Consider the following 11,762-nt stretch of genomic DNA (forward strand, 5'->3'; position numbering starts at 1 on the left):
ACTCTGTGTGAGGAGAATCTATGGCTAGATTTATTACAACGAACTTGTCTTATTATCCTCACGAGTGTGGTCTCTTTCACCATTCACGCCGATGCTTTAAGCTATTCAATGCCCTTATTTTAAAGATTTTTATATCCACAGCGTAATTTTTTTTTTAGTTGGTTGAGGAAAATGTTTACAAGCATTAATCTCGACCTGGCACCCTGCAAATTTCGAAAAAAAAATAATACTAAACCGTTGTTTTTTCTGGTTCATCATACTCAATGTTAGGCTTTAATAAGTTTGTTTACCAAAAAAAAACTAATTCTATTCTAATAATAAAAATATGTGGCTCGTATACTTAACACAAACCATTAATTTTGTTTATTTAAAAATCCATGAGGTATAACAAAAAATACTAGTATGAGACTTTTCAAAAGAAAGAAAATAAAACTGATAGATCCCTCAATTAACTTAGCCCATCTGACATATAGACCGGACTTGTTTAACATCCACCAAAACTATTACTTGGGCCTCAGAGCATTTGGGGGAGATCACTTTTGGTTTTTGACTTTTTGGTTATGAGCCCCGACGTCGTTTTAGTTGGGACGCGTCCCAGCATCGTTTTATTTTTCTAGCTTTAGAGCGTTCTCTTTCCTTTTTCGTTTACTTTTCCAATATTTTTTACCCTAAAAGTGTCGATTTCTTCTGTAATTGCTCTAACGGCTACTTTTTTCTCCAGACCATAAGAAACCTCAACAACGTTAACCGTAACACAATCTAACAAAAGACCAATTTCGATCATTACTTGTCTAATCTGGTTAGTCAATTCCGGAGATGGACCAGCCGAAGAAAGTTGCTGATCGGTATCTGAAACGTGAGGTTCTTGGTCAAGGTACTTACGGAGTCGTCTTCAAGGCTACTGATACTAAGGTGGTGACTCCTTACTCAATTCTTCTTAATTTTGTGCCCATCCCATCAAAATTAGGGTTTAGATTTTCTCGTTGATTCTTGATTTTGTGCCTTTTGAGGTGTCTTGTTCTGATAGCTTTTGGGTCTTCAATCTCAGATGTAAAGCTTCGATCTTTATACTAATATGTGTTCTCAGAACTCAAAGTTTGGATTTTTTTGTTCTTAAATGGATTTAAAGTTTGTAGATTTTGTTTTAGTTTGGATGGAATGGAAGGAAACTGAATTTGTTTTTGTTGTGGTGGATTTTGTAGAACGGAGAGACTGTAGCGATTAAGAAAATAAGAATTGGGAAACAAAAAGAAGGTGTGAATATAACAGCTCTTAGAGAAATCAAATTACTTAAAGAGCTTAAGCATCCACATGTGATTGAGTTGATTGATGCGTTTCCTCACAAGGAGAACTTGCACATTGTGTTTGAGTACATGGAGACTGATCTCGAAGCAGTTATCCGAGATCCTAATCTGTTTCTTTCCCCTGCTGATGTCAAATCTTACCTTCAAATGATGTTAAAAGGTCTTGAGTATTGTCATGACAAATGGGTTTTGCATAGGTACTTAACTGATTCTATGAATAATAGTCCACAGAACTTGCTTTTTCTCTCCATTGAGGTTTTGTTTGTATTTACACTTATGGAGTATCTTTTGAATGTGTTTCAGAGATATGAAGCCTAACAACTTGTTGATAGGACGTAATGGACAACTGAAGCTTGCAGATTTTGGGTTAGCTCGTATATTTAGTAGCCCTGGTCATAAGTTTACCCACCAGGTAATCTTTTGTTTTAGTGTGTGGCAATTCTATTTATGTAGTAATTCTGCTGTCTTTCGTTTCTTGATTTGTTTCAGCAATTTCATAGGTCTTTACGAGATGGTATAGAGCACCTGAACTTTTGTTTGGTGCAAAACAGTATGATGGTGCAGTTGATGTTTGGGCTGCTGGCTGTATTTTTGCTGAACTTCTATTACGCAGACCGTTTCTTCAGGTGAAACTCAGTTTTGTTTGTGTCGTGATCCAGTTCGTCTGTTTATTTGTTTCTCTAGCTTACTTTTTCTCCGTTGCAGGGAAAGAGTGATATTGATCAATTAAGCAAAATATTTGCTGCCTTTGGGACCCCAAAAGCAGATCAGTGGCCAGATATGATCAGCCTTCCTGATTATGTAGAGTATCAGTATGTCCTCGCTCCTTCTCTACGTTCTTTATTCCCAATGGTTAGTGAGGATGCTCTAGATTTGTTGTCTAAGATGTTCACCTATGACCCCAAGTCTAGAATATCGATTCAGCAAGCTCTGCAACACAGGTACCTAAACCTATCCTATAAAGAAGAGATAAGCAATGGCTATTTTGTTTTGTTCTGAAACATTTGATTTCTTTTTAAAGGTACTTCACATCTGCACCTTCTCCTACTGACCCTTTAGAGCTACCAAGACCAGTACGCCAGCAGGGTGCTAAGTCAACTGACAGTAAACACAAAGCCATTAAAGTGTTGTCACCAGCACATAAGTTTAGACGAGTGATACCTGACCGAGGAAAGTCTGCTAATAAATCCAAGGACCAGAGTGTTGATGTCATGAGACAAGCTAGCCATGATGGACAAGCACCAATGTCTTTAGATTTCACCATCTTAGCCGAGCGGCCACCTAACCGACCAACCATCACCAGGTAAAAAGAATTGGTTACACAATCCTTTTACAGTCAGTTCTTGGTCAGCTTCTAAGATCATCACTTCTGATGATTTGATGTTTGGTTTTGCAGTGCGGATAGATCTCATCTGAAGAGGAAACTCGATCTCGAGTTCATGTAGGATAGAACGTAACAGGCTTCTTCTTCACGCCAATTCTTCAGTTCCTATAGCCTATAGGTTCTCGAGTACCAGTCTCTCCTGTCCACTAATTCATGAAATTTTTCATATTACTAGTGATGGTGAACATGGTGAATCATTCTTTTTGTTTACAATAAAATGTAAAGCACAGATGATTAACTAATCATCATGTAAACCCATTATAGAAATATCCATCAGTTTTTTTGGCCTCTGTTTAGTTCTGATCCCAAACTCATTCAGTATCGAAATTTTTCATTCTCAATTGCTCTTACAGTACAATTTAAACTTCAGTATTTTAATTATGGAACATGTTGATGGTTTACATATAGTTCAAATCTCATCACAAAAATGAAATGTGTTTTTAGTTTCAGCAATGCTGGATGAGATGATGCGTACTCAATCTAAGGAATTTCAATAAATCTGCAACAATGGTAAATCACAGTATCCAGTTTTCGAAAGACATTGTAAAAGGCCAAATCATTTAGAAGAATGAACTACTACTGTACTCATTATCTCTTTTATTCATTAAGGTTGGTAAGCTCATTTGCAACTTCCAATGCTTTTTCCTGGATTGATCATTCCACATCGCCATCTTTGTCATCTGAAGCCCCGACTCTGTTTGTAGCTTTCTTTGCCTATTCGTATAAATCAAGAAACAGAATCACATTAGGCAGAGTTCTTATAGATAACAAATTGAACCGACCAGTTAAAAGGCTTTTTTTACCTCTTTATCCCAGTTTGTGAATATAGTGACTAAAGAAAGACAAAACACTTGAACAGCCAATGCTGTTACGATTCCCAACCAAAGCCCCTAACAATGATATAACACCACAAAAAATTAGTGTTTGTACAAACTAGTCGTGGGTTTAAACTTAACAATGAGAATATGAGGTTTCAAGATTATTACCCGACCACCGATGTGGAAATGGAAACCAAGTAATAAACCTAATGGAACTCCAACAAGATAATATGATCCAAGATTCACACACGCTCCAATCTTCTGCCATCCACATCCTCTAGCAACCCCTGCAACCAGTTGACCAGGATTCCAAAAATGCTTAACCGGACATATATACAGAAACCAGGAGCCAAAGCTAATCTTGTGTTATTCAAAAAGTTAACCTGAGAGAACGCATTGGAGGCCATCAAGGAAGTTTCCACATGCGACAATCGGTATCATTGATGCAGCATATGCTATGATTTTAGGGTCGCTGCTAAAAGCGTGACCTAAGATTTTCCGAATCGACAACAGAACCGTTACAACCACAATTCCCTCGGCAACTGCTATGCTTACAATGACATATACAGCTAGTTTTGCCACTTGTGGATTCCCTGCTCCTAACTCGTTTGACACCCTTATGCTGCAAGTTTACAGAAAAACACAGAGTTGTGAGATAGGTTTCTTTGATGAGATTACTTCTTGGATATACTTTTTGTAACTGATGTACTGACCTTGCAGCGCCACCAAGACCAACCGAGATCTGCCAGATTGTTAGTGAAGTATTTAAACTGAAAAGTTGAAGAAATTATGTTATAATCAAATAGAACAAAGAAGTGAAACCTCCTAGTAGCATAAGACAAACACAACCAAGTTATACCAGATTGAAAGCACCGAAGTTTCTAAAACCGGATTGGGAAGAAGGCCAGAGGCAAGAACCAAAAGCTCGAAGGACCACAGCTCCAAACTGTTACAACAAAACAGAATCGATTAAGTCCTGATACTACACCTGAACAGTGCAACAATTTTTGTTTACGAACTTACCAGACCATGACTGCTGAAGGAAAAGCAATTTTAGAGAAATCATAAAGTTCTTGAAAAGCCTCCTTTGAAAACCCGGTCCAACTTTGCGAACAAGTAGACGAAAACTTGACATAACACGAGAGGAGAATGACGTTGAACCAGTAAGAGACAGAGATAGCGAGAGCAGCTCCTCTGTATCCTAAAGCAGTCTTCAACACAAACAACCAACAGAGAAGCAAATGAAGACAAGTGGTGATACCAGAGCAGACAAAGACAGGGAACACATTGTTCTGCGCTTGCAAGAACCTGTTGATGCATTGAAGAAGTCCGTATGCGAAGAGACTCGGGATCATGTATCTCGCGTAGGAGCCAGCAACACTTGCAATGGACTTGTCTTGGTGTACCAATACGAGAATCTGCTCAGTGTTAGCCCAAATGATCGAGAGAGGAACAGATAGTATTAAAAGAACAAACATTGCTCTCTGCATTTGAATTCCTAGTTTCCCGTACAGCTTTGCTCCGTAAGCTTGACCACATAGTGTCTCCAATGCACTCGCTGTTCCCAACTATTTCACATACACACACACACAAAAACAAATTGTGTTCAAAATTTTACTACTTTACAAAAATAATTCTGAAACAAAACCCTACAGATCTCTGAGCAAATTTCAAGAACGATTTTAGCAAACCAAGGAAGTTGCACCGAAAACATTTAAATCATGAAGCAATGCGGAATTCTAATATATTTGTGAAAGGGGAGAGAAACGTACGAGGAAAGTGAAGCCTGTGACAGAGGCAAAGGAGGTGGCGATAGAAGCGGCAGAGAGGGGAAGAGAGCCTAAATGGCCAACGAACATCACAGAGATGACTTGGAGAGAGTATTGAAGCAGGCTTACACCAATGAGTGGTGCTGAAAGCCATAGCTGCTTCTTCACTTCTTCCTTCACACGTATCATCGTCGTGTCTTTCTCTGTGATCAGAAGCGGAGGCGTCACACAATTTTCCATTATTTTTTTTTCTCTCTCTCTCTCTGTTGTGTCTCTCTCCCAAAAGCCAAAAAAAAAAATACTAACAATAAGAAACAACAACCTATTGTATCTCTCTTCCCTGGTCTTTAGGGTTTGTGGAGACTTCGTTGATATTTATGGGATAGTCTGTTTTTTTTTTTTTTTAAAACGGTATGAAATCTTAATATATGTGTTTAAATAAAAATTTATTTCCACTAATATTCTTCCTGATTTAGCAAATTATTATTTTTTATTTATTGCCATTTTAACTTTTTGATATTGCAAATCAAAATATATATTATGCTTTCTATATGTAGAAAAAAAAAGAACATCGAAATATGCTCCCAATCCACCACAGCCATCGATTTGTGTCTTACTCCAAACGAGTGCGACGTGAGTGGCTCTTATTAGTTCTCTCTTCTCTTATTCTCCCCCGAGTCAGGAGGCTGGCTACCGCATCTTTACTCAGTCTCCGGTATAATTGACTCGTAAACTCGTCCTTTCGCTTTCTTCACCTAAATATAAAAGTATTTATTATTACACACTTATTTGAATTTCTATATACTTATTATTTTAATGACATTTTTATATAGTTTATTTCTGGTCACTTATTACCTCTTCGGTCCAGTTGGTACGAGTCATGACAAAAGCAATGGCAGAGACTTGAGCAAACGTTGCACAAATCGCTCCTAACCAAATCCCCTAATTAAAGACGCAAACGACTCTCAAATCATTTAAAGATCTTATCAGATTTTATAAATATATTTAAAAAAGGAAACATGAATCAACTTGTGATTATGCAAAATCTTTTTTTTTATACCCTTCCTCCAACCCCTAACACGAATCCAAACAAGATCGATGTCGGAATGCCAACTAAATAGTAGGATCCGAGTGTTACGTATGCCCCTATCTTTTGCCACCCTGAACCTCCAAGAACCCCTGATCAATCGATATCCACAAACCCGTTAGGGAAAAAAAATAATAATTACATCGAAAGGAACATTAAGGTAAAAGAAAGAAGGAAGATAAAGAACTAGTGAGAGAACCTGAGAGAACGGCCTGAAGACCATCAAGGAGATTGGAAATGACGAGGAGAGGCACCATTGTTGCTACATATTCAGCAACTTCAGACTCGTTTGAGTAAGTGTATCCAAGTGTATCACGTGTAACGAGCAACACCAATTCACTTAAGACACACACAAAAAGTGTTATGGCTAAGCATACACGTATAGCTCTCTTGGCATTGTCTGGATTTCCTGCTCCTAACTCATTCGATACCCTCACGCTTTCACAACAAACACCCGTACAACATTTTTATAAGATGAATTTCCAGTTTAAAAATTTGGTAACATCTTAGTAAAGTGGGGTTACCTCACTACACAAGCCGATGCAAAGGGAACCATACGAATTACTGTGGAGATACCTAAACTACAAAAGAAAGAGATTGAGGATCTTAGTACTAATGTACAGACAAGCTACAAGGGAGCATGTGTGTTTACCAAGTGGAGATAACCGAAGTTTCAAGAACAGGATTTGGAAGTAAGCCTGAGAGGAAGACCACTGTCTCAGATGACCAAATCGACAAGCTGTTTTCCATCAACGACATTAAAGATGTGATATATAGAAGAAGCAAAAGATGATTTTAAAGATACGTACCAGACCATGAATGCAGACGGAACAGCCAGACGAAGAAAGACCATAACGTTCTCAAGAGCCTCTCGGGAGAACCCGGTCCATGTTTTGGCGCAAGAAGGCGAGAATTTGACGTAAAGACTCAACAAGACAACATTAACCCACAAGGAAAACGAAGTTGCTACCGCAGCTCCTCTGATTCCCAAACCAGACTTGGACACCAAACCCCAACAAACAGGAACGTGAAGCAGAGTGGTTAAACCGGAACAGAGCATGAGAGGAAACACTCTGTTCTGGCTCGTAAAGAAATTGTTGAGGCAGTGGAGAATCGCGAAACCGAAAAGGCCTGGGATCAAGAAGGCTACGTATGATCCAGAGGTTTGAGCAATGACTGCGTCTTGGCCAATAAACACAAGAATGGATGATGCATTGATCCACAAAATGGATATTGGAAAGCATAAGATGAGAAGAACCACCATTGCTCTTTGTGTGTGTATTCCTAACATTCTTTCTACTTTTGCTCCGTAAGATTGACCACACAATGTACCCAATCCTCCCGACAGTCCTATCTAAAAAACCAAACAGAACCCATTTTTTAGTTTCTAACATACTGAAGTTTCTGTGAAGAGAGTGAGAGAGACTGACGAGCAAACTTAGGCCAGTGATTAGGGAGAATGAACTAGCAATGGAGACGCTGGAGAGAGCTAACTCGCCTTGATGTCCGACGACCATGATAGAGATCATCTGAAGAAGATACTGCAGTAGATTCGTAGCCACCAGTGGACCACCTAGCCACAACTGTTTCTTAACTTCCTCCGCGATCCATCCTCCTCCTCGTCCGCGTATCTTCCCCTCCGACGCCTCCACAGAAAAGACGTCTACGAGCAACGGATTCGCCGGAGAGTCGACTCCTCCTGCTGCTCGCTCCATGAATCTTTCCCTTTGTCTCTTCTCCATCGGTTGCTTAAGAGAGCGAGTTGTTTCCTAAAGATGAGAATGGTGGTAGTTGGTTAACAATGTAATCGTTTTCTTAAACCAAAAAAAAAAAAACAAAAAGATGTTATCGTTTTCGGCTTTTAAAGCTAGTGGACCCCATTCGATTGTGACTCACATAAAAACACGTACCTCCTAAACTATTTAATTTGTAATTTCACCCCCATGATTATTTTACATTTTACAAAGAACAAAATATATTTACATTTTTACCATAAAACGGAAAAAGAAAAGGCCCAGTAATCATTTAAAGCCCAATATAACTTACTTGTAAAGCCCAGTCGCAAATCAAATAATAGGGGAGTGAAACAGTGGCCAACCGCAAAGATTAGCGCGTCTTCAAGACGCGCCAATTCCGCACAATGTTGTAATTTCAATTTCAATGGCATTCATGATTTTGCTTCTTCAACCCCTAAAGACTACTTTGAGATTTATTATCTCTGAGAGCAGTTTCTTTAAAAAAACATGCTTCAGCCAAGTAGTCATCACTACTCTTCTTCTTCTTCTAGAGATGTAACACATCATCATCATCGTCTAGCTCTGACTTCTAAAGCTAGGGTTTTTCCAGCTCCTCCTCTTCCACTTTCACTCCCCTGTAACTTCTCTTCTAGGGTTTCCTTTAGGCTTCAGCTTCATTGCGCCGCTTCTTCTTCTTTTTCATCTTCCTCTGTTTCACCACCACGATGCTCTAAACCTAACCCGAGCTCTCGCAAACGCAGATACGGCGGCGTAATCCCTTCCATTTTGCGTTCTCTTGACTCTTCTACCGATATCGAAACAACTCTTGCTTCTCTCTGTCTCAACTTGAGCCCTAAAGAGCAAACCGTGCTTCTTAAAGAGCAGACTCGTTGGGACAGAGTGCTTCGTGTGTTTCGGTTTTTCCAATCTCACCAAGGTTATGTTCCAAATGTGATTCATTACAACATTGTGTTACGAGCTTTAGGTAGAGCTGGGAAATGGGATGAATTGAGGCTTTGTTGGATTGAGATGGCTCACAATGGTGTTTTCCCTACTAATAATACTTATGCTATGCTTGTTGATGTTTATGGTAAAGCTGGTCTTGTTAAAGAAGCTCTTCTTTGGATTAAACATATGGGACAGAGAATGCATTTCCCTGATGAAGTCACTATGGCTACCGTTGTTAGGGTTTTCAAGAACTCAGGTGAGTTCGATCGTGCTGATAGGTTCTTTAAAGGTTGGTGCGCTGGAAAAGTTAATCTTGATGATCTTGATTTGGATTCCATTGATGATTTTCCTAAGAACGGTTCAGCTCAGTCTCCTGTGAACTTGAAGCAGTTCTTGTCAATGGAGCTCTTTAAGGTCGGTGCTAGGAACCCTATTGAGAAAAGCCTTCATTTTGCATCCGGTTCAGACTCTTCTCCGAGGAAGCCAAGGTTAACTTCTACATTCAACACTCTGATTGATTTGTATGGGAAGGCAGGTCGTTTAAGCGATGCAGCCAATCTCTTCTCAGAGATGCTTAAATCTGGGGTTCCTATAGATACTGTCACGTTTAACACGATGATACATACTTGTGGAACTCATGGGCACTTGTCAGAGGCTGAATCCTTGTTGAAGAAGATGGAAGAGAAAGGGATATTTCCTGATACTAAGACATATAACAGCCTTCTGTCTCTTCATGCCGAGGCTGGAGACATTGAGGCAGCTCTTAAATACTATAGGAAAATTAGGGAAGTGGGACTTTTCCCTGATACTGTAACTCACCGAGCTGTTCTTCATATTTTGTGTCAGCGGAATATGGTTGGAGAAGTTGAAGCTGTGATGGCTGAGATGGACAGAAATAGCATTCGCATTGATGAGCACTCTGTTCCTGTTATTATGCAGATGTATGTTAATGAAGGTTTAGTTGGACAGGCAAAAGCTCTGTTTGAGAGGTTCCAGTTGGATTGTGTGCTTTCGTCAACCACACTTGCAGCGGTAATTGATGTCTATGCTGAAAAGGGACTGTGGGTTGAAGCGGAGGCTGTGTTCTATGGGAAAAGAAACATGACAGGTCAGAGGAATGATGTTTTGGAGTACAACGTCATGATCAAAGCTTATGGTAAGGCTAAACTTCATGAGAAAGCACTTTCTCTCTTCAAAGGGATGAAGAACCAAGGGACTTGGCCTGATGAGTGCACTTACAATTCCCTTATCCAGATGCTTTCTGGGGTTGACTTAGTGGATGAAGCCCAGAGGATCTTGGCTGAAATGCTGGATTCGGGCTGTAGACCCGGATGCAAGACCTATGCTGCTTTGATAGCTAGCTATGTGCGGCTTGGCCTGCTGTCTGATGCAGTTGACCTGTATGAGGCAATGGAAAAAGCAGGGGTGAAACCGAATGAAGTTGTTTATGGTTCCTTAATTAATGGGTTTGCTGAGAGTGGGATGGTCGAAGAAGCAATTCAATACTTTCGAATGATGGAAGAACATGGTGTTCAATCCAATCATATCGTTTTGACTTCCCTTATCAAGGCTTATAGCAAAGTGGGGTGTCTTGAAGAGGCTAGGAGAGTGTATGACAAAATGAAGGATTCAGAAGGTGGCCCAGATGTTGTTGCATCAAACAGCATGCTAAGTCTCTGTGCAGAGCTCGGCATAGTTTCTGAAGCAGAATCCATTTTCAATGATCTTAGAGAAAAAGGCACATGTGATGTTATTTCGTTTGCAACAATGATGTATTTGTACAAGGGAATGGGCATGCTCGACGAGGCTATTGAAGTTGCTGAAGAGATGAGAGAGTCTGGTCTACTAAGTGACTGCACGTCGTTCAACCAGGTTATGGCTTGCTATGCTGCTGATGGCCAGTTACGTGAATGTTGCGAACTGTTTTATGAGATGTTAGTTGAAAAAAAGCTTTTGCTGGATTGGGGAACGTTTAAAACGATCTTCACTCTGTTGAAAAAAGGCGGGGTGCCAAGTGAAGCCGTGGCGCAGCTACAATCCGCATACAATGATGCCAAACCGCTTGCTACACCAGCAATCACTGCAACTCTGTTCTCAGCCATGGGTTTGTATGCATATGCGCTGGAATCATGCCAAGAGCTCACAAGTGGTGAAATCCCTCGCGAGCTTTTTGCGTATAACACAGTGATATACACTTACAGTGCATCAGGAGACATTGACATGGCTCTAAAGACATACATGAGAATGCAGGAAAAGGGATTAGAACCAGATGTTGTCACACAGGCCTACCTTGTTGGGGTATACGGGAAAGCTGGAATGGTGGAGGGTGTGAAGAGAGTGCATAGCCGGATTACATTTGGAGAGCTTGAACCAAACCAGTCATTGTTTAAAGCAGTGAGGAATGCTTATGTGAGTGCAAATAGACAGGACTTGGCTGATGTGGTAAAGAAAGAGATGAGCATTGCTTATGAAGCTGAAGAGGAGTGTAGTTCGAGATCTGGAGAAGAAGAAGAAGAATCTGAAGAAGACGAGGCATTTTGAAGTGTAGCCGGCGATGTGTGTAGGAAAGATTGTAGAATATAGGATTTAGTGGAAATGTACTGTACAGTTTCACAGAAGCTTAAGGAAATATGCATACTTTCAGACTCAGATTGATCTCTGGTAAAGAAATGTGAATTCCTAACATTGTTATAGAAAGAAAAAAGAAAGGTTCCAC

The 11,762-nt window shown here is 40.0% G+C and overlaps 4 protein-coding genes across 4 annotated transcripts; 2 read left to right on the forward strand and 2 right to left on the reverse strand.

Moving 5' to 3' along the window:
* On the forward strand, positions 663-2,977 carry LOC104712986 (cyclin-dependent kinase D-1). Its single transcript, XM_010430002.2, has 7 exons — positions 663-912; positions 1,203-1,501; positions 1,608-1,716; positions 1,805-1,930; positions 2,010-2,245; positions 2,326-2,607; positions 2,701-2,977. Exons 1-7 carry the CDS (start codon positions 817-819, stop codon positions 2,747-2,749), a joined length of 1,197 nt encoding a protein of 398 aa, XP_010428304.1. The 5' UTR covers positions 663-816; the 3' UTR covers positions 2,750-2,977.
* LOC104712987 (protein DETOXIFICATION 17) lies at positions 3,159-5,643 on the reverse strand. The gene is made up of 8 exons (XM_010430004.2): positions 5,279-5,643; positions 4,530-5,074; positions 4,366-4,452; positions 4,220-4,276; positions 3,890-4,128; positions 3,675-3,793; positions 3,492-3,578; positions 3,159-3,402 (listed from the first exon to the last, which is right to left on the reverse strand). Exons 1-8 carry the CDS (start codon positions 5,513-5,515, stop codon positions 3,343-3,345), a joined length of 1,431 nt encoding a protein of 476 aa, XP_010428306.1. The 5' UTR covers positions 5,516-5,643; the 3' UTR covers positions 3,159-3,342.
* LOC104712988 (protein DETOXIFICATION 16-like) lies at positions 5,779-8,178 on the reverse strand. The gene is made up of 8 exons (XM_010430005.2): positions 7,793-8,178; positions 7,172-7,716; positions 7,015-7,101; positions 6,887-6,943; positions 6,562-6,800; positions 6,336-6,454; positions 6,131-6,217; positions 5,779-6,030 (listed from the first exon to the last, which is right to left on the reverse strand). Exons 1-8 carry the CDS (start codon positions 8,102-8,104, stop codon positions 5,977-5,979), a joined length of 1,500 nt encoding a protein of 499 aa, XP_010428307.1. The 5' UTR covers positions 8,105-8,178; the 3' UTR covers positions 5,779-5,976.
* Positions 8,535-11,693, forward strand: LOC104712989 (pentatricopeptide repeat-containing protein At1g73710). The gene has a single exon (XM_010430006.2). It carries the CDS (start codon positions 8,606-8,608, stop codon positions 11,585-11,587), a length of 2,982 nt encoding a protein of 993 aa, XP_010428308.1. The 5' UTR covers positions 8,535-8,605; the 3' UTR covers positions 11,588-11,693.

Source organism: Camelina sativa, chromosome 9 (genome assembly GCF_000633955.1).
Source record: "Camelina sativa cultivar DH55 chromosome 9, Cs, whole genome shotgun sequence".
Taxonomy (NCBI): domain Eukaryota; kingdom Viridiplantae; phylum Streptophyta; class Magnoliopsida; order Brassicales; family Brassicaceae; genus Camelina; species Camelina sativa.